At 56.5% G+C, this 21,317-nt stretch overlaps 1 protein-coding gene across 4 annotated transcripts in view; it reads right to left on the reverse strand.

Annotated features, from left to right (window-relative positions):
- Positions 1 to 1,243: 1,243 nt before the first annotated feature.
- The window catches only part of LARGE2 (LARGE xylosyl- and glucuronyltransferase 2), a 29,260-nt gene continuing 9,186 nt past the window's right edge, over positions 1,244 to 21,317 (reverse strand). For 3 of the 4 annotated variants that reach the window (XM_085306394.1, XM_085306379.1, XM_085306386.1), the window contains 14 exons: positions 9,691 to 9,868; positions 9,093 to 9,349; positions 8,603 to 8,685; positions 8,195 to 8,311; positions 6,941 to 7,119; positions 6,658 to 6,762; positions 6,275 to 6,387; positions 6,033 to 6,158; positions 5,662 to 5,817; positions 5,369 to 5,532; positions 4,255 to 4,533; positions 3,777 to 3,923; positions 3,411 to 3,606; positions 1,244 to 3,286 (listed from right to left, as the gene is read on the reverse strand). In XM_085306394.1, coding sequence (XP_085162520.1) covers positions 3,089 to 3,286; positions 3,411 to 3,606; positions 3,777 to 3,923; positions 4,255 to 4,533; positions 5,369 to 5,532; positions 5,662 to 5,817; positions 6,033 to 6,158; positions 6,275 to 6,387; positions 6,658 to 6,762; positions 6,941 to 7,119; positions 8,195 to 8,311; positions 8,603 to 8,685; positions 9,093 to 9,349; positions 9,691 to 9,790 — 2,220 coding nt within the window. In that variant the 5' untranslated portion in view covers positions 9,791 to 9,868 and the 3' untranslated portion in view covers positions 1,244 to 3,088. Of the gene's footprint in view, positions 3,314 to 3,410; positions 3,607 to 3,776; positions 3,924 to 4,254; positions 4,534 to 5,368; positions 5,533 to 5,661; positions 5,818 to 6,032; positions 6,159 to 6,274; positions 6,388 to 6,657; positions 6,763 to 6,940; positions 7,120 to 8,194; positions 8,312 to 8,602; positions 8,686 to 9,092; positions 9,350 to 9,690; positions 9,869 to 21,317 lie in introns of all 4 variants that reach the window. The other variant, XM_085306402.1, reaches the window with a different exon arrangement.

The following is a 21,317-nucleotide window of genomic DNA, read 5'->3' on the forward strand; positions in this document are numbered from 1 at the left end:
TTTTTGGCAGGCAGAAGGGTGCTGGATTTAGCAGAAGTGAATTTTAGCGCTATAAAAGGGGCTGTGCTTGGTTGAGGGAAAAAAAAAAAATCACCTCAGGCTCTAATCAGTGGTTCCCCCCACCAGCTACTACAGTCCAGTAGAGGGCACACTGAGACTAAAACCGCCCTCATTCACTCTTAGGTCTAGAAAAGAGTTTGCCTTTTATGCACGTTTCGGGCTAAGAAATGCCTGAACAAGGAAGGCTTATCTGAAAATTATGCCACCCAGTCCTCCTGCCATGGGCACAGCCGTACACCTTCTTAGAGGTCTCAAAGCAGAATCGACTACAGAGCCAGTGTTTCTGCAGCCATCCATCCATCCAAGAAACGCAGRGAAGAGCCCTCCTCTTCCCAGCATTACTCTGCTGCTGTGTTCCTCAGAATCCCACGTGTTTCTGGCATATCACCCCCACCTTCCTCGCTCCGTCTTCCCCCCACCCCTAGAAGAGGCAAGGATGGCCAGTACAGGAACTGAAAGAGCCAGCTTTTATTCCTGTTAAGTCTTGTAGAATCAGCATAGTCCATTGGGGGGGGGGGCACATATTAAATTCCTCTTCYTGCATCACAGCCTGAGCTGGGAACCAGTCTCCTGCACCAACGTGGTCTGCAAGGGTGCAGAGGTGAGTGCGGGGGGTAGGGGTGGAGCGGGGAGAGGAGGTCCCGAGGTCACCTCACGGGTAATGATGCAGAGCCCAGCTGGCACGCTGAGCTCGACACAAGAGTCACAGCATCGCCAGAACAAGAAAATACACATCTCTTGTGCTTGATTAAGCGGACCATGAGACTAAACAGTTAAGTAAGTCAACGAACGCCCTTTGAAGAGCGGTAGTTAYGGAGGCAGGACTGCACCTCCACCCAGGCTGCACCCCTGCAGCTGTACTAGTGACCAGCAGGTTTGGTCTGATGTTAGTGGGGGTCCATGAATCCTTTTGAACTAGAAGAGGAATGGCTCACCTGCTGCTTGGGGACGCTGGCATTTCTTCTACCACCTGCTGCTCCCCGCTCCACAACCCTTCTACTGCACCAGCCAGAGAGGAGAGACGTTTCAAACAAACACAACAGGCAGAGCAACAACAAGATCCACTTTCCGCAACCAAGGCTCAGGCTACCACTGTCTCCCCTCCAGCAAACCAGCTCCTCCAGGAGACACTTGCAGCTTATAATAGAAAAAAAAAATAATAACCACACAGTTCTAATACGGATTTGGAAAAGAATAAAAAAGCTTTAATTTAAAAATTAAATTAAAAAGAGAGAAAAAAGCAAGAGGCGTTTGTGCCCTTTCCATACAATGCAATGTGTACAGCTCCTCCTAGCCACTCCCATGATGGACGGAAGTCTTCACACCTGCACAGATCTGACTTTTGCAGATCAGAATGATGCTAAGAGAGCAGCAGAGACTGCAGCAGCAACTGGCCTGGAGATCCTCCAGCGCCACCAGAAGAATCATCCGGGAGGAAGAAAGGATTTTTTTAAAAAAACCCAATACACCCTAATCATTTACATCTTATGAGAAACATATTAAATAATTTAAATAGCGTGAGGAAAGCAATGCGTCCTCTGTGCTCCAGTGTTGTGATAGCTGTGGAACAGTGCCTAGCCAAGCTGCAGGGATCCAGCCACAGCGCTCAGCTACAATCTCTTACAGTGCGAACCACAGCCCTGATTGTCAGTGACAATGTCTGTGTTTCCAAGAGCTGGGGGGGCTCAGGGTGGTCCTGTGTAAGGAGTTTCTCTGGCCCACCAYGATGCTGTTTTAGTCATACCTGTGGCTGCAGGGACTCAGTGGTTTCTCCCACAGTGGTCGCCTAGAGCTGAAAAAATCATCTAAGGTCAGCTGAGCCTGCAGCAGCAAACCTGTAGCCAAAAGCAAGGTGAAGCTGGACTGTGACTGCACAGCGCCTTCTCATGCCGGCACGGATGATACCATGATAATGGTATCACTCAGCCCAACAACACATCACCTTGCTTTCATTTAAATAAAGCTGGGACTCTACAGTGCCAAAACTGAGCACAGTGACAAGCAGCTGACTGGTTTCTTGCACAGAAACCCTTTGTATAACCATCTGCCAGTGCTGTGCCATGAGGACACGGACAGATACCCTGCCTGCACGAGCACCACTGTGGCCACGCTTGGTTCACAGCCGTGCYGTGCTGGCCACTGTTGGCCCTCAAATAGTGCCGGTCACAGGCACAGCTGCTTCCTGCAGAGATATACCAGCCTATTCTGGAGTGGGTGCCAGGGAAGGAAGATAGCCCATCTTTGCACTCATAACACCAGTACTGGACCAGCCCCGCTGGAGACTGCCTCCACAGGGGCAAGGAGAACCAATATCTCACCCTATTTACCAGCTAGCCTTGGTGCTAGCTTGATCCAGGACTCGACAACTCCTGGCAATCTCTGGCCCTACCTCCCTCTTTTCTGAGCCTGCTCCACAAAGGATGCAAGAGGATGTTCTAGATCCCCTTCTCCCACTCACCAAAGCTCCAGAGGTAGAGTGCAGAGAACTGCAAACAGAGACCGCAGAAGAGAAGGAGGCAGAACAAGGTAGAGCAGGGCAGCTCACATGTACAACTCTAGGAGCCTGAAGGAGCCAGGCCCAGGCAGAGGTGAGCCAGCAAAGGCTGTGAATCCACATCAGCTAAAACTTCTTACTGAGGAGATGTCTGAGACTGGGAATAAACTTGCAGGGAACCTGTAGAAGAGCCCCAGCACCAGTACATTAACCTTGTCCAGGGCTCTGGCAATGGGACAAGGGAGACCAATGCCCCTGGTCCCTAGCATGGGAGAAGGTTCCCCCATGCCATAACATAGGGAGGCTGCTGCTCTGACCCACGCTGTGGCAGTTTGATCCACAGGCCTTCTCCCATCCTCACAGCTGGCATCTTCCATCTTAACTACAGGCATCCCRTTCTTGGGCTGGAGAGGCTATGTGGCCAGCTCAGGTTCCTCAAGCAAGACTATGGAGATTGGCCAGGGCAGGCAGGAGGCCCTGCGCGCTCCTCTCTGCAACGTGCTGCTAGTGCCCCACATCCGCTGTCCCTGGGCATCACAGGTTCCTCTCAGCGGTGAGGTATTTGAGTGCAGCAGCCCCATACTTCCGTGATAGGTCCTGATGGAACTCTTCCCGTAGTGTCTGAAGGCAGCCCCGGTACCCTGCGCTCAGGCGAAACTTGGAGATGTCAAAGCTGGGGGCGTGAGGCATGTGGATCATGAAGGCATTGGGCAGGACCAGCAGCTCATACTCCTGAAGGCAGAGTGGCATCCATCACCTCTGGCATCAACTTGGTGTTACCAACACTTCACTGCCCACTCAGGACCTTCCCCCAGAACCTCCACTCCCACTGTGACAGGAGCAGCCCCTCACCTACCTGCGCATCCAGCTCCATGATGTGGGACACCTTGTTCCAGCCAAAGCCCACAAATCTCTGGTCATACTTTGGGCAGTCTCGCCTCACTACAACGTAAGGCTCAAAGTCTGGCTGCCACGCAACACGGTATGGCACGGTTGCTGTCCGCCACTTGGCATAGTCAGTTGGGGCATGGCCTTTTGGCCACACGTGGTACCTGTGGAGAAGGATGGAAATGAGACACGAGGAAAGCGGCAGCTCCCACAGACAGAGGATGCAGGAAATGCTCTGACCTGGCTGCACCACAGCCATGAGACACAAGGCATAAAGCTGGTGTCTGCCAGGTGTGACAGCCCTGCTGGATGGTGGGGCAGCTCCAGTCCCTACCTGAAGGTGTAGAGAGAGCCCATGTCCAGCATGGAGAGCAGCTCTGCTTTGGATTTGGGGAAGGTCAGGCGGTAGTGCAGGGTCTCAAACGCTGGCACAATGAGAGCTGCCTTCCTGTGGGGCAGCTCCAGATGCTGGATAGAGCTCCTATGGTAGGAGAAAAAGTGTGAGGCCTCGCTGAGAGCGCCACAAACTGTGGCCACAGCTCCCTTCCTCAGCCCCTGCACTCTGCTCACAGCTGTAATAGGGTACCAGCAGGGTTTAGGCCATTTGTAGGGGTGCCACATAGACACAAGAGGAATGGGGAACCCCTCACAGCCACAGCTTCTTCCCCATTCACTGGTGTCTAGCAAAAGCATCCCAAGGCTGAACACAAAGGAAAGTTTTTGCAGGCTGAGAACTGCTGCCCAGGGCACTTCCTGCAAGCCCTGGTACACAGGGAGCATGCTGTGCAAGAGCTGGCTGGAGAAGGCCTTACCTGAGGTAATCGTAGAGGCCATACATAGGCAGGAAGTCAATGTCAGTCAGAAAGACATACGGTGTCTGTGTGTTGGCCAAAGCCACGTTGCGCAGGAGGTTGATGGGGTAGAACTGCCCCTCCTTGTAGACGATGTGGTAGGCGACATTTCGGCGGGCACTCAACACCTCCGAGGCCTGGGCATAGCGCAGGAACTGCTGGGCCTCTGCATCTGACATGTACAGTGCCAGGCTGATGGGACCTGCCCAGTGTTTGCAGATGGCCTCCAACATCTGTAACCTGCAAAGCAGAGGGCACTGTGTGAGCAGGAGCCCTGCCCTGTGGGAACTTGGCCAAATCAAGGATGCACTGGCTTGAAACAGTCCCCCGCAATCCACTCTTCACAAGCCCAGACTGAGTCCTCTGAGTAAATCACTGCAAGGCACTATGTTCATCACAGCTAGGTGGGCCTGAATCCCACCGCAAGTTCCCTTCATCCCTTGGCTTCTGTTGGGACYGAGTTAAAACAGGTCTCAGTAGCTCTTCAACAAAGTCCCTGGAGAGAATCTGCTTAAGTGCTGAATTTGGTTATTTTCACCTGCCTCYGAACACTCCCCTTCAGGACAGCTCAGCTTCAAGAGCTGCAACCTGACAGAACTACAGGGAATTGAGAGGCAGCACTGTGGGAAGGCGGTGATGAGGCTGTAGGATRGGGTCTGGTATATGCCACCAAGAGTGCTGAAGTGACCAGCAGCTTGCTAAACCTGGGGAGCACCTTTGCTCAATGCAAAAAGAGTAGTCTGTAGTGGAGGTGAGGCTTCCATCTCCCAGCAGAGAGAAATAGAAGATTCRCAGCAGCAGGGTTGTCCTTACTGGACAGGACAGGTTCAGGAGCAGAACCTGAACACAAAACTGGGAGCCCGTCAGGGAGCCATGTACCGGCCGAGACCAGTTTGGGGAGGAGTGTGGGGGGCAATTGCTGCTGCCAACGTTGGGCATTGCTCTTCACTGCAAAGCTCTGTTTTGACAGAGATGAACCCACATCAGAGATTCCAGGTAGCTCCTGAGCTCTGCAGTCACCCCAGAGGTAATGGAGGGGAAAAGCCGTCATCCCACGAGCCCCACTGGCAAGTACCTGTCCATGGAGAGCTGAGCCACAAGGGTGACATCAGTGGGGTCAGTAAGGGCCGGGAACTCATACTGCAGGAAGAATAGGTGGACACGGTGTTGTGTGAGGTGCTGTCGGCGGAAATCATAGCAGGGATCATCCTCGTCCAACTCCTCCAGCGCCTGCTGCAGCTGCARTGCCACATAGGTGAGGCAGGGAAAGAGGCATAGGGCAAACCAGGGGGGAGCTGCCTGGGAGCACCGTCTGCCCCTGCCCAGGCCACACACTGGGGTTGGGGGCAGAACTGCAGTTGCCCTCACCTGGTCGCTGGGAGGGCTGGGGAGGCTGGTACAGCCAAAGAGCTCCCTGCGCAACAGGTTCCCGTCGTACTCCAGGAAGGTCAAGTAGAGGTTGCGGAAGAACTCCACGTGCTTGTTCTTCACCCGCAGCTTCTTGGGTGAGTTCCAGTGGATCACCTGGGGGCAGTGCAGGTCACTCCGTGGAGGGGAGGTCAGCAGCATCCAACACTCCCCAAGCCCCAGGCCTGGCGCTGGCTCCCCCAGACCTCCACCCTTCAGGCCTTCCACCCTACCCCTTACAGGGCAGGAGCACCTAGCAGGGAGAGCACAGCGCCCCTAATGGGGGAATCTCTGATTTCTCCCTCACTCAGAAGCAAGTGAAACCCACTCACCTTGAGATCCGAGACCTCAGTGTAGCATTGCTCTGAACGGGTGTGATCGGAGAGCTGCACATTCCAGAAGCACGGGAGTCGGTACACCAAGGCTGGGTCCTGCTTGATCACTGCATTAAAGATGTCCTAGGAGGGAGGCAGATGAGCACACAGGTGGCCAGGGAAGGCATCACAGCCCCCCAGGTGCTGGTAACACTATAGGAATGCACCAGGGCAGACTATCCTGGAGAAGGGGCTGTTACCTGATCAGCCAGCGAGGTAGACAGCATGCTCATGAGCTCCCGCTCTGCCGTCAGCCGCCACATCTGCTCCCAGCCCAGGCGACGCAGGCGGTCCAGCAGCAGCAGGATCACTCCTGGGTGCCAGGAAAGAGGGCACTGGGTTACTGAGGGGGCACTCAGCCAGTACAGAGCTGAAGCAAAGCAGTCCGTGTGCCCTCAGCTCCTGAGACATGCTTGTTCTGCATGCCCACCCACACAATCCCCTAAAATGCAGCAGCAGCCCTTCGCACCCAGGCACTCCTGCCTCACCTCAGCCCTGCCCAGCCTCCCCCCTCACTAAACCTGCCTCAGCCGGACGCACTGTCAGAGTGCTTGCCCCCCCAGCCCAGTGGCCCCATGCTCACCTGTGTTGAAGCCACGTCCCAGAGCGGGCCACGGTTTGTGGTTCTTCCAGAGRTTGCCCAAATACCAGTCGCTTTGGTTCTCTACCAGCCCAATCACCTGCTTGTCTGAGAAAACAAGGGAACATGCACATGGCCCATCTTTCCACAGGTTCAGGGGCTCCTAGCAAACCTACTGCATAGGTGTTGTGAGAAACTGAGACCCCCACCCTGAGGGAGCAGCAGGCTCACAGGGCCTGGGACCCTGCCACAGCCACAGTAATTCCCAGGGGTGCTCTGCCCTCACCAGAGAACTTTCCAAAGATGGCCCAGAGCTCAGCGATGTCAGTGGCAAAGGTGATGTCGGTGTCCAAGACGATGACCTTGGAGAGGTTGGAGGGCAGCGCCTTGGCAAGTGTCAGCTTCATCAGCCCATAGATGCCAGAGTAATGCTTGTTGGGGATCCATGACACCTCTGGCTGCAAGGTGACAGAGCCTCAGGACTGAGATACAGCCATGCTGTCACCCTGCCTGGACGGGATGGCTGCACATGCCCAGCACCCCCACAGAGCAGAGGCCAGTGAGGAAYATGGTTGCTGCCCAAGCCCAGTGCCAGCCCCTCAACAGAGCTGCAGAGACAGCACCTTCTCTGCAAGCCCTCCAGGGCCTAGCACAGGGCCAGACCTGAGTTCCCAGGCCAGGCCCTAGGACCTTGTTTCAGACCCTGGTGAAAGCAAGGTGCCCCCAGCAAATTGCATTTGCTCCCATCTCCCAGCTGCCACAGGCAGTGCCACAGACCCTGTACAGCCCAGGAGCTGCCATGGTGGAGCACACAGGCTGTGCTCTCTGCATTGCCTGGGTGCTGGCACAGCCCCTTTCCTGARCACCCCCTGCAAGACCCTTCCCCAGCCTCCCTGCCAGAGCAYTTCACTTAAACCACTGTATTTGGGGCATCCTGTCACTTTTCCAAGCAGCACCCACTGCCCTGCTTGAAGTCCTTCCAGTCCCACGGTGGTTCAGAGGTGACAGAGGGGACAGCTAGACCTCTCCATACCCTCCCAGCCTGCCCCCCCTGTCTCCTCAGTGTCTCCTGCAGGGCAGCCAGGCTTGAAGCATCTCCTCTGGCTGCATCACAGGTAGCCATGCATGCTCTTCCCAGGCTCACCAGACACTTACTATCTGTGTCTCCTCCTCTGCTCTCACCCCAGCCTGGTTCTTCCTCTGACCACACCAGACCCCAGCACCACTCTCTGCCTTCTCCCTGGCATTTCAGGGCCCACTGGGGGATTCACATGTCTAGCTACACTCTGAAGACAGCACTACTTGCAAGCCCTCCCCCCCCCAAGACCAGCCCAGCACCTCCCTTCTCAGCCAGACACCAACAAGTCCAGAAAGGGGAGCAGGCAAGCGAGGGACCAGCAGCAGAAGATTTAACAGTCCCCCTCCCACATAGCCCTTCTCTGTTGCTCCCCTCGTCCCTCTCAGCCTTTCAAGCACTGAGTTAGGAAAGAAAAGGGAGAGAAGGAAAGGGTGGCAGAAGGGCTGTGTGCCTGCCTTCAAGTCCTCGGCGTTGTAGAAGCTGACATGGACAGAGGGCACCATCCAGGACTGAAAGAGCGTCTGGAGGATCTGCTGAGCCACCGAGTCTGTGATGAGGTGAAAGTGGAGGGGGTTTTTCCTGCCAATTGCAAGCACAGCAGAGCTCAGCACCATAGCAGCAGGAAACAGCCACCTCAGAGGGACATGGTCTCTGTCCCCCTCCCCCACCCTGCCAGGGGGACAGACTGCAGCTGAGGGAGCACACTGAGAAAAATCATCCTTAGGGGGAAACAAATCCTCCCTCTGGCCCTCTAAGCCTCAGCAGCAGTGACACAGGAGGGGCAGACCATCTTCTGCAGCACAGCCTCCCTTGCAGTCTCATCTGGGAACCCCRAACCAGCGGGCCTCTGGCATAGCACATCCCTATTACCTGTGGAAGAGGATGGATTTCACCAGGGTGACCACATCCCGGCTTGCATTGTGTCCAGCACACACAATTGCAACATGCAGGAGCTGTCCAGAGACAAATGACACCTTTTTGAGATTGGAGCCTTATACAAGGGCCCATCAGATCAGCCCTCAGGCCACCCTCCAGGAAGAGACTCCATAATCCAGCCCTTCCCTTGGAGAAACAGAGGTYCAGAGAGAGGAAGGTGTCCTCCAGATCAAAGCAGTGCCCAGGAGTCCAGCTGCTGCCCCTTTCCTGTCAGATCTYACTCTCCCGAGAAGCAAGACGCTCTCAGACACTACCTTTGTACCACTGAGCACTGCAAAGAGCCAGGGGGAGGTCCAGTGTGGCCAGAGCACTGGGTGAGCAGTGCCAGGCAGGCTGGACTTACTGGCATGCCTGTGCTTGGCCAGGGCCTTGGCTTCCCATCCAGTATCCCCACTGTGCCACTGCACCAGTGCTGCCCACCCACCTCACACTTGTGCACCGTCCGCTGCTTGGGGCAGGCTGTGCGGTTGCTCCTCTCACCCCCRGGGGGGGTCCCATCTTCGGTGGAGGCCCCCCACTGCGGGCTGCCATCGCTGCTGTCTGCCTGCACCTGGCTGAGCTGCAGGCGGAGCTGCTGGTTCTCCTCCTCCATCCTGCGCACCTGCGACGCCAGCGCCTCGCGCTCCACGTCCCGGCTTGGCTGCTCACCCAGGCACGGCGGCAGTAGGAGAAAGCGGCCGTCTACAGAGATGTACACAGCAGTGGATACAAGACRGCACAGCAAAGAGAAAACCCCAGAGCAGAGCTCATATTGGTGGGACCAGGTGTGAAGAGAGGGGCAGAGCCCCACATTCGAGCTGAGAGGTCCTAGGACACCCCACGTGTATCAGATACTCACAGCTCTGCTCTCTCAGGCCCCAGGGATGCCCATGGAAATCTGGAGGTCAGAAACATCCACAGGGAACTGCATAGCTACAGAGCAGCCACCCCAAGGCCTTGGCCTCCCTTGCCCACTCCCTTGCCCATTGGGGAGCTTCCCTTGCTCCAAAAGGGACATGGCYGGGAGGACGAGCCCCACTCACATTCAAGGCTTCCCACAAAGAGGTAGAGCCAGGAGAGGAGGATGGCGAGGGTCACCGTGGCAAGCAGCAGCTTCAGCTTCACGCGCCAGGAGCGCAACATGGTGGGCTGGCAGCGGGGAGCAGGTCGCCRAGGATCACGTGGGCAGGCCTAGCCCAGCTGGTCCCAGCATCCTAGAGCCTATGAGCCAAGGAACAAGCAGAGATCAGGAGTCACCAACCAGCCTGCCATCTCCCATACAAGTCCTCCTCCTCCTTCGCTGAGCGAAATGTCCTCCCTGCAGGATATCTCTATCTCCTTGCTCACTTCAGGACACCAGCTGTGCTAGGGCAGCTACCAGACAGGCACAACCACCTCTCCAGCACAGCACCCAGCAACCTCAGCCAGGACTCTCCTACCTGTCCTAGGCCATCTGGACACTTCCCAGGGCCTGCGCTGGCACTTTGCTCAGGCCACACAGTCTTTGCAGGGGGGACTTCAAACGAGGGACTTATTCCCTCGTCCTACAAACGCGATTTCATTCCAGCTCTGTTGCTTGCTGTCTCGCAGGCCAAGGGGAGAGAGGTGGAGAGGGGAAGGAAAAATGCTGTTCTGTTCCACTCCCCTGAGCTGGAGGCATCCCTGCTGAGCTGGGTGGCCGGTCACCTGATGGTTAATGCAGCCTGCCCTTGAGACGGAGAGTAAATCCCTCCCCCACCTCCAGAGGCTGAAGGGGCTGGGACCGCTCTTGAAATACAGGCCTCAAGGACACGGCTGGRCTCAGCATGCTGTGCTGCCCAGGGAGCACAGCCCACGCAGAGATAAGCGAGTAGGCAGAGCTTGGCACACTGGCTCCCTTCCCAACCTTCCAGGTGGCAGGCTTGGGGCTAAGAGGAAAACTCTCCTGCAAAGTCCCTTACCTGGATCTCCTGCTGGCCCWGTACCTCCCCCTCTGCTTGTTGGGCTGAGAACAACTACCTGCCCTTGCAAACTTTGATGATGGGCTGGAGMGATTGCAAACCATTTGGTGAAACTCACTTCCGTGGCACTGCTGGCTTAAAGGGACACACAGCTCTGGGGGACACCTAAAGCAGAGCTGGGGAGCACAGCCTCCTCTGGGGCTGGGAGAGGATCCATGGGGCACACCTGCCAAGGTGGCTGCTCAGCTCTGCAGAAGGGATGACTGGAAACCTAGGGGTAGCAGAGGGAAGAGGTGGGCAGCAATGTCAGTGCAAGCCAGCCTCTCCCAGGAGGGACAGCGCGCTTCACAAATCAAGAGCTCTCCCCTAAGGACCAGACCAAAACACGGCCACAGTTTTGTGAGGGACTGAGGAAAACATCTCCACAGCCTGAACTTCACCTCCAGGTCGCCCTACTAGGACAGCAGTGCAACTGCTGCTGCTGGGAACCATCATGCTACGATCACTACAGCCGGCAGCGTGGCAGTTCCCGGCAGCGAGAGGCACRTTGCTCCGAAGCACTGCGAGACAGTGAACGGCAGGGAACACACCGCGCAGAAACGCGGCTCCCCGTTTACACGGCCGCCGGGCATCGGCCCTGGCCACCTCCCGCTGGGGGAAGCTGCAAGGCCTCCAACCGTACGCAGGAACAAAGTGGCACCTACTGCAGCTAACCCTGCCGCTGGGCGCGTGCACACGTGGGAAGCAGGCAAGTCAGCCCTAAGAGACGTGCTAGCAACAGGTCAGGAGAGGAGCCCCCCAAACCACCTGCTTTGGAGAAGAGAGGGCGCTCAAAACTTGGCAACCAGCAGCAGACGCGGAGGTACCCCGTCACCCCGCTCCCCCGCCGGGACCCCCCGCTGGGACCGGCTCCCCCAGCTGGTGCGGCAGGCAGAGCTGCCGCGTGAGCCCCGCTCGGCGTGCGCTGCCCTCCCCTCGCCGCCGGCTCCCCCGCCGCGGCACACAAAGCTGGCTGCCCGGCCTGGCTGCTCCAGCCGTGCGTGCTGCATTCCTCGGTGGCGGCGGGATGCTTCCCAACCGACCGGAGAGGGGGTTCCCGCTCRGCCCGAGGAGCCGCGCGTGAGCCCAGGGAGAGCACCGCGTGCTCCCCGCTTTGTTCCCTGGGCCCGGCCCCGACGAGCTGGGAGCTCGGGCAGGCAGGCTCCTGCCMCCGCCGCCTCCAAGGAAGCGCCGCGGTCCCCACGCGTGTGGCTGGCGACACCTGTGCCCTGGCCGTACAGGGCTCCAGTCCCCCATGCCCAACTTAGTCCTTTTGAYGTGGAGAAAGAGCGGCAGAGAGGCATGCTGTCCGTCCCCTCCCCGGAGAGGACCAGGCCAACCTGGGGGACAGAAAGAGCATCTCTAGAAACCCCTGCCCCGAGATCCCCGAAGAGCCAGGTGCACAGGGAAGACCTAAGTCCCACAAAGCAAGAAAACACCAACCTCTTCCTAGCAGGCCAGCCTCTCTCCTTGTCCCCGCTCGCCGCAGCAGGAGGCTGAGCCCCTGCCCTCCCCGCAACATCTGGAGCCTCAACAAAAGCCTGCGCTGCCATTCGAGTGAATGGGCCGGATTAGGGGCTGCTCCCCCTCGCGCAGAGCCGGAGCCCATTGATGTGCAGATGCCCCAGGGGCCGCCAGGGCCTGCGGCCCAGGGCAGGCGGCCTGGCAGGACACCACCAGCCACACCACCCAGCACGCCCTTAGGCGCCAGGTAGTCTGGGGCAAGGGTGGGAACGCCTGCCCACAGCGGGAACTGCCCGCTCTAGGGCCAGCCACAAGTTCAGCAGGAACAAGGGGCATGCAGCACCCAGCTGCCTGCAGCCAGGCTTGGCCCCCGCAGGACYCGGCTGCGGCAAGGCCAGCCTAAAGGAGAACGGCTGCCGAAACACACAGCTCGCTCAGGGGTGTCGGCAGCCGCAAAGCCTGCGTGGCAGCAAGCACAGAGCCCAAGGACCACGCCGAGCGAACACAACAGGCCAACTCACGGGTAACTCACAGAAAACACGTACTCAGATCCTGCGTGCCCACTGAGTAAGGCACACGCGGCAGGCAGGAGCTCCTGTGCAGGGCCCTGCGCCCCTTTCCCTGGCAGAGAAGGGGTCCCGTCTGCACCACTGCAAGCAAGGYGAGGCCACGTCCCACTTCTACGGTCTATAGGGCAGGCGAAGCACTGGCATGGCAGGGAAGAGGGAGACAACACAGGCCCAGCTGCTCCAGCCAGGAGCYGGGCTGCACCCAGGAGAGGTGCCCGAACCCTTCAGAGGTCCCTGCACGCACCAAGTCTGTGCGCCCACACCACTACCAGCTCTTCTCCCTTCCCAGCCCACTTAGGGACCTCTACCCCCCTGTACAGCCAGGGGTCCCCCAAACCTTCTGCCCGACTCACTACACAAAAGGCAGAAGTGAGGCAGGGCAAGAGCAGTCAGCCGGTACCGCGCAGCTCAAGCAGCCAACCATGGGAAAGGGACATTAGCAGGATAAGGTGCTGAGCAGCACCTCTGTGCTCCCACTCATGCCCAGTGCCTCTCTGCCCTGCTTGTCTGCGGTGCCAAAGGGAGCCCTCAGCGGGGACAGTGGTCCCTGCCCGTGGYCTGCATGTGAACGGAAGGGCATACTGCAGAGATGGTGGCTTTTGTGGACAGGATGGGACCAGAAGCAACAGCCGGCCAGGTGACAAAGACACTCCCGAAGGCACCCAAGGGCTCCATCCCCTCTACAGCACCCCCCACTCCTCCCGTCATCCCTTCTCCCCCTCACCTGGCCTCTCACCTGCTTCCCGAGGAGGTGATTTCCTTACCTGCCTTTCCCCTTTTCCTCCTCCCCGTGTTCCTCCTGAGCCAGCTCACAGCCCACTGCTGCTGCTCCTTCCTGGGTCTGCCTTTCCCAATCCTCCCTTTTACTCCTCCCTTTCAGATCTGACACTTCCCCCCCTCCTCCCCGCTCTCGAACCCAAGCTCCCCCGGCACGCCCTGTGCTGGCCCCCCTTACRGAGGAAGAAAGAACAAACAAAACAAGAGATTAAATTCACTTTCTACTCAAGAGCCCCCAGTGCCAGGGGCATGGAGTTGCCCAAAGTCAGTCAGGAGGAATCTGCTCTCACTCCAGCTCTCTGGCCTCTTTTGCTGGGATAAGAGAAGGCATCAGGATTATCTACCCCCTGCCCCCCCMCMCACACACACTCCAAGCACCTGCTTCCTGCTTTCCCAAGGCAGGTGCAGGAGGATTTGTCCACATGGGGGATGTTTAGTTGTGGGGGAGGAAGACCGAGCCCCTTGGTCTTCCCTTGGGTGGCAGAGAGGGGTGCATAGCCAGCCCAGGCACGAGATGCAAGGAAGGGTGGGGTAGGCGCTGCCCAGCTTGGCAGATTTTCCTGCTACACAGAGACGGGCAATCCTGCCTACAGCTAGCCTCTGCTGACAGCACCTGAGCTGCAGAGGGCCAAAACGCCACTGCAGGTGTGAAAAGGAAAGAAGAGGCGCCTACCTACTGCCCAGTACCAAGGCAGGAGGGCTCCAGCCCCATCAGTCTAGGACAGCGGGGCTCCCCAAAGAGTGCAGGAGGAAAACTCGTTGCACAGRCCTGCCCAGGGAGCTAGCAGGGTTGTCCTAGGGAAGGGACGGCAACAGGAGGAGCGGGGAGGCCAGAGCTGGGAATGCTAACTATGCAGGGACTGCCTCTACCTGCAGCAGCTTCCCCTGTGCCTGGCCCCAGGGCCAGGAAAGGCAGGCTCCTGCCCGGGGATACAGYGGGGAGGAGGAGCTCCCGGCCCTCCCTGCCTCCCTTGGCTTTTCGGGAGCCTGCCGGGAGGACGCCTGGAGAAGGCAGGGTGTGGTGGGTAGGGGAAGCGACTGGTAGCAGGCAGAGGAATTAGGATGCAACTGCCTGCGCAGCAATTTAGATGAAACACAAATTGCCCCCCTGCTCKGTAATCAAAGGGCGAGCTGCAGCAGCAAGCCCAGACCTGCCTCGCAAAGACAGAGCAGCGCCTGCAAACACAGCCCCTGAGCTGCAAGGCTAGGGCAGCCTGGGTCTCCACCCAAGCACCAGAGAGCACTGCCCCAGGAGATGCATTTACCTCCTGCCTGGGCAGCTCTTGCTTGTCTTTGCAGAGCCCAAGTTAGAATAAGTAGTCGCTCCTTAAAAGTGGCTGCCTGCCCAGCCCAGCTTGGGTAAGGAAAGGAAACCCCTGAGCTACCCCAGTCCTCTGAGCCAGCAGCACCCCAAAGTAGGTGCTTCCCCTACCAGCAGCCAAGGGGCACGGTGGCGTTCAGCCCCTGGGACCTGCAYTGTCCCAGCCCCACACTATCCATCATGTAATGACTGTCCCAGCCTCAAGCTAAAGCATTGAGGGCAGCTGCCGCAGAGGCAGAAGCCCAGCAGGAATTGGGCTCCAGCAGAAGCAGTACGAGACCTCCCACAGCCTCCTGCCACCAGCTAGGCGAGCTCTGCCCCAGAGGGGGAAAACACCTTCTGCTACAGCTGATCCCAGCTTCCTCTTTGCACACTTTCTTGCCTATCTTGCCTGCTCCAGCAAGTGAGGACCCAAAGGCTCCATCCCCAGGAACCAACACCAGGCCCAGTGCAGCAAGAGCTGCACTGCCAGGGCCAAGAGCTGAGGGAACACAGGCAAGGCAGAGGTGCTTTAGGAAGTTTATAGCTGTAAGCTGGAGACAGCAAGCAGGAAGGGAGTTGACAGCCTCTCCTCCCCCATGCARTGTTACAGAAACAGCAAGTGGAGGGCAAGGCTGAAATGGTTCCCAGGCAAGGGAAACATCGGGTACCTGTGCTGCACTAAGCCAAGTCACCCTGGGTGGAAGAGCCTTGCTCACAGAGTGGGACAAACAAGCAGGCAGAAGCGCAGGGAAAGGTCAGGGGCTGGCACAGGGCATCCACACAGCACTCGCACCCTCCTCAGGCTCTAGCCCGTCTTCCAGACGCAGCACTTGCCCTTTTTGCCCTCCCTCCTCAGTCTCCTTGCTCCCGCCAGACAAGCGTTGCCAGTGGTAAGATGAGAGGTTTCCCGATACTGCCGTTCTCCATCGCTGACCCCAGCACAAGGATGCGGGGCAGAAGTGCCGCCTGCAGCAGGTTATCACTCCCCCCTCCACATTGCTCCCGTCCACGCTCTCCTGAGTCCTGGCTGCAGGAGAGCTGCGCAGCTCCTGCTTCAGCAGGGACCAGGAACACAACGAATAGGATGGGGGGGGGGGGGAAATCTTCTGGGTCTGACTACCCAAGGCCAGTCTCTTGCTGCAAGAGGCTCTCAGCAGCCACCGGGGAGAAGGCAGGCAGGACTCTGGAGTGCCCTCAGCCACTGCATGCCTGAACTCCCCCCCCCCACCTCCAGTGACAAGGCAGTAGCCAGAGGACGCGGGAGCGTCATTCCAGCAGAGCTGGGCAGCTGCACAAACATTGGGTCGTGCTGAGAGTGAGGCCTCCCACCTTGGGGTGGCACAAAGAGGCCACTGGACCRGAGCCAGGCCTGGGCCCAGAGCTGCAGAGGTCATTTCTACACCTCTCCCTTCTGAGGGCCTGGAGAGGGCCTACAGCCAGGGCCCATTCCCGCTCACAGACATCGCAGGGCACTGCGGGACGAAGGCAGAAAGCAACCCTGGTCACTCCTACCGAAAAGAGAGGGGGCAGAGGAAAGCCGAGCGCGCTTGTGCCAACCTCAGCGGCTCGGGCAGGAGCCCCGAGCTTGTTACCTGCTGGCTGCCCCACGATCCATCCACAAGTATCCTTCACTTCTGGAGCAGTGCAATMAGCTTGCCTGCCGCAGCCTCCCCTCTTCCCAGGGCTGCCCCCAGGCTGGCCCGCGGCTTGCCAGAGATCCCCTCTTTTGCAGAAGGGCCTCTCTGGGGCTGGCCTTCTCTCTTACTGACCCAGTGACTGTCAGGTGAGCAGTTAATGTTTAGGGAAGGCCGGCACAAGGAGTTTTTCCACGGCATGMGCTGCCCTCCCCCAGCACAGGAGGGAACAGCCCTGTTTCCCCACAGCACGGCTGTGTGAGGCCCGTCACTGGGAGGGGGCCCATGGCCTGTTCCAGCCCCTGGAGCTGCTTCTGCGCCTGCCCAGGAGACGCTGCTCACAGCAAGACTGCCTGTGACAGGACAGCAGCCACAGGGGGCACGGGTAGGGCCAGCTCAAGGCTTACTGCTCCCACCACTGCCCCCCAGGCATTGCAAGCCAAGGGGTGGCCTGGCTGTCCCCTGTTAAGAGCTCCAGGTCTCGCAGGAAAGCAGTGACTTTGAAGAGCCATGCTGCCTGTGGTCCCACCTAGCTGCAGGCCACAGAAGCTGCAAATTCTTCTCCCTCTCATTTTTGGCACTGGGAAGACAGCAACAGYATAGCTGGTCTGCTTAAAAAGCCTGCCTCAGCATGAGCACAACACAGCAGCTTTCTGGGCTCGCAGGAGGTGAGAAAGGGCCCGACAGCCAAAGCACGAAAGCTACGCAGCAACACTGACAATTGAGAAGAGGCACGACACTTTGAAGAGAGGCAAGTGGAGACAATTTCTTTTTCTCTTCCAAAGAGATGGGAGSGGATGGGCCAGTTCCTTGTTCAACAAGTCACCTTCAAATCATGTACTGCAGCACCCATCTGACAAGCAGCTTACAGTTAGGGGTCATCCCCTTGCCTCCCTTCCCCATCACTGAGATGCTTCCACTTGAAGAGGATGATGCCAGCTGGTGGATACCACACAAGCAGTTCAGAGTGGAGCAGCTGCAGGAATTTACAGAGGCGGAATGGAATTTGGCCAGGAAAACAGGATTAAAGACTCATGCTCTGGATTATCGCTCCACCCCTCCTTCCCCCAGTCTTATGATAAATGAAATTTAAGTAGGAATTTTACTTTCATATTTCACTGGGAAAAAAGTAACCTGTGACAAAATAGCCACCTTATTCAAGAGATAGGATCAAACAGCAGCCACAAAACTAGATGAACATGAGCTGTAAAACAAAAAGATATCCACCCACCTTCAGGATGACCAAGCTGCAAAGGAAATGTCAGAAAGGTAGAGATCTTCCTGGGTCAACAGTCAGCCTATGCCTCAGTTACAGTTCATTCTAGCACATCAAATTCTTATAATACTCTAATAAGATTATTATAAACAATTCTACAGCTCTAAGACTTCAGCATTTTATTTCAAAAAGTCACACAGAAAAAGCTATATTCTCTTCTCTGGCAGAAGCATAAGACTTGGGAAATAGGATTTAACTGTCTCTGAAGGGTGCTTCTTGAAGCCCCCAAGTTGGCTGAAGCAGAGAGTTTCATCACTAGGCTATTTCCTTTCCTCACCCAGAACATGAGGAAACAAGCAAGTACAGATTAGGTCTAACATGGGAATAAACCTCACAGTTTACCTCTCCATGTCTGAAACCCCAGGAATGCATCAGAAAGCAACTCCTGCTGGCAGGGACTCTGATCCTGAGGCCCAGAGACATAGGCAGCTTTTGTGGAGCAACACTGCAGTCAGTCTCCCAGTCCATGACTAGCAACTGGGTTCAGCTGCTTGGCAGAGCTGGAGGTAATGCCCTGCAGGGCAAGCGGAGTCATGCCTTCTCAGAGGAGAAGAGCATGCAAGTGTGGTGTAGGAGACTAAGTATTGCAGGGTGTCTGGTAGATAGGCAGCAGTGCCCTTACCTGAGCAGTGTCTCAGGTAAGACAAGATGGGGCCATCCAGACTCTCAGACCAGTTACCAACATAATCCTTAAGCGCTCTCCTGTTAAGCCCAAGGAGAAATTGGAAGAGTCCAGCCGATCATAGCCTTCAGCCACATTTGTGGGGACATTGCTGTCTGAGGTCTCATCCTATAGTAGGGGTAAGAACCCCCTCTTGGGGAGTTATCAGATCACTCCCTGTCAGCACAAAGCCATGCTACCAAAGCACTGTCCAGTCCCCCAAAGCCACTTGGAGACGACCACCTTCCCTGAGTGCTGAGCCTGGCCTGCGCCCATAGTGCCAGGCCCAGGGCAAGGGAGGGGTGGTGCCCAGCACCATGCATGTCCATGTCAGTCATGCTTTCCCACCAAGCCCCTGTTCTGCATGCAGCCTGGTGGGGAACACCAGCCCTGCTTCAACTTCTCTGTGCTGGCACAGGGAGACAATCCCAGAGCCTCAGCCCCCCACAACTGCTCAGTGACCCCTCTCACTGCAAGACCTGGCCACGTTCTGATGAAAGACCTTGCGAGCTCTCAAAGGAGAATCATGGCCAACATACCAGTTTCACTTTTACCTCTCTGAATTACAAATTGCTTGAGCCTCAGAGGACATTCAGCAAGTGAAGTATCACAATTAGTCAGGCTATGTCTGACTCAGCTGCTGCATCTCAGCATCTGCTTGGGCTACTGTACTGCAATAAGACACTGGGCCAGATGGAGCATGGTTTTGACTCATAGGTCTGATACTAGCACGGAGACCACAGTGTCTGTCCTGGATCATGTCTCCTCCACCACTTTCCTGGTCAGTACAGCTGGGCACAGGGTGGTGGTGGCAAATCAAGCTGGGACACTGTGCAGCTGCACTACAAGGGACAGGAGGACCCAGGCCACCTCTTGAAACAGAAGAACAGCTTTTGGGCCAGTTTCCAGCTCTCCTCCCCATGCTGGTATTAGGTTTCTAATATCTGCATTTCTGCTGATGTCTGTGCTGCAGCTAATGGCCAGCTCTGGATCCATTAGGTTCACAACATCCTGGTCTCYGGATGTGCTCCGGGAATCAATACCCATTCATCCCCTGCCCATTTCCTGAGATATACTTCCACTGCTGCAGGCTTGTGGCAGACCATAGTTCCTGGGGTCAGAGCTGAGAGAGGCAGCAGCRTGGTCAGCAGTCAGGAGCTCTTACTTCTATCCAAATCACTCCGCAGCAAGTCCCTCTCCAGCTCCAGCCCTGCCATCAGTCAGCACAGGTAGAGCATGCAGCAGTTGTGACATGCCACATGGCAAAGGGGGCAGAATTTTGCCATGTAAAGTAGTGGCACCTCAAGTTTCCAGCCAGTCGGGCACAAGAGTGTGCACAGAATCTCCTGATCAACACAGCTAGGAACTGACAGGAGATTCCAAAAATCATCCTGCTCCCCTGAAACATTCCTGAACAACTTGCATCAAGAGCTGCTCCCCAATGGGACAAGGGGGACTGTATCCCAGCACATCTGACCAGGCCTAGCCCCTGTGGATGCTTGTGGAGTCTGCATCATCTCACGCAAAATGCTGAGTTAATCACAGCAAAAAGGAGGCAAAGTGACTCCAGCCACCCAGGATCTGCTGCACTGCTTGGAAAAGCCCACAAGAGGCCATATCACCATCCTCCCTGCCAACTCTGGGAAGATGCTGGGGGGGAGGGGGCTTGGCTTTGAGCCAGGCCCCCAGGTGCCTATGGTGCATTGTCACCAGAAAAGCTAGTAAGTGTTTTCAGCTGAATAGTTATTGATTGAAAACTGCAGTTTCAGACAGCCCAGAGCTATTTGCTACCTCATGACAGGTTTTGAACAAGAACAAAATGCTTCGTTCTCCAAGCAAAAGTCTCATTTTGCATTGTTTTGTTTGAAATTCAGCTATGTTACATTTAAAATAAAAGATAAAAGGTGCCTTAAACTTTTTTCCTCCCCACCAGCTTTTCATTTTGGGCACTATCTCAAGCAATTATTTGTTCAGCTCTGCCCTCCACAGAGTATCACAAAGCAAAGGGATGGAATAGCTCTGCCTGAGCAACAGCACTAAGGAAGGTGCTGATGTTTCCCATACCATAGCCTCTTTTCAGATCTCTCCTCACACCTTCCAGAGACCAGCAAGCACTAGCCTTGGGAGAGAGCAGCAAGGCCATGTGCAAGGGACAAGCAGGTGTGACAATGAAGGGGAGTTCACCTGTCCTAATGGGCAACGATTCAGGATACACAACCAAGAGGTCACAGCCACTGGTTAAAGGACATGCAAGGGGCAGAACTTTTCACGCAAACACCCCTCCAGTTCTTTGCAARTGCACCACACTGAGGCCTGGAGCACTTGTTTTGAACACCGTCTCTGGCAATGCCAARCTCAATTCTGACAGCYTCAGCAACACAGAGGATYCAGGCCCTCACAAGGGACGCTTGGAGGGGCACCAGAACAAAYGGAGGGCGATTCTCTTTGCTTCGCCCTGTATGAAAAGCAGCTACACCACAGAGGAGGCTGACACTCAGGATGAGCCACAGCAAAAGCTCAAAGGCACAGGTTGGCTCCTTCCACCAAGGACTGGCTCAATCTGCGAGATGTGTTCAAGCAGCAGCACCATGCCCAGAGCTATTCCTGGCACTGATGCCCTCAGTGCCCAAGCAAGGCTGAAAGCAGAGCTCAGCTAGAGAGGAATGGAACAACYGCACTATTAATAGTAAACCAGTATGGCTCAGGGCAAGCACGGCCCTCCCCTGAGAGATGCTGCTAAAAACACACRCACACAGTGCAGAACAATACTGCCGTCCAATCAGGGATGTAGTCTGGGCATTTTATGGACCTGTTATGATACCAGAACTACAGAGAGGCTTAGACTTTGCAAATAGGTTCTGACCACACCGTGGAGGAAGAGCTGTCAGACTGGGCCAAGAGACTGTAAACTTACCTGCAAAATGCATATGAAGCAAYTTGCAGACAAACTAGAAGTGAGGCAGTCACTAATGGGGCAAAAAGAGGGGAAGTGGATCCCAGGAGGGAA

Source organism: Rhea americana, unplaced genomic scaffold (assembly GCF_003343005.1).
Source record: "Rhea americana isolate MKP2758 unplaced genomic scaffold, rheAme1 scaffold_102, whole genome shotgun sequence".
In the NCBI taxonomy this organism is placed as follows: Eukaryota; Metazoa; Chordata; class Aves; order Rheiformes; family Rheidae; genus Rhea; species Rhea americana.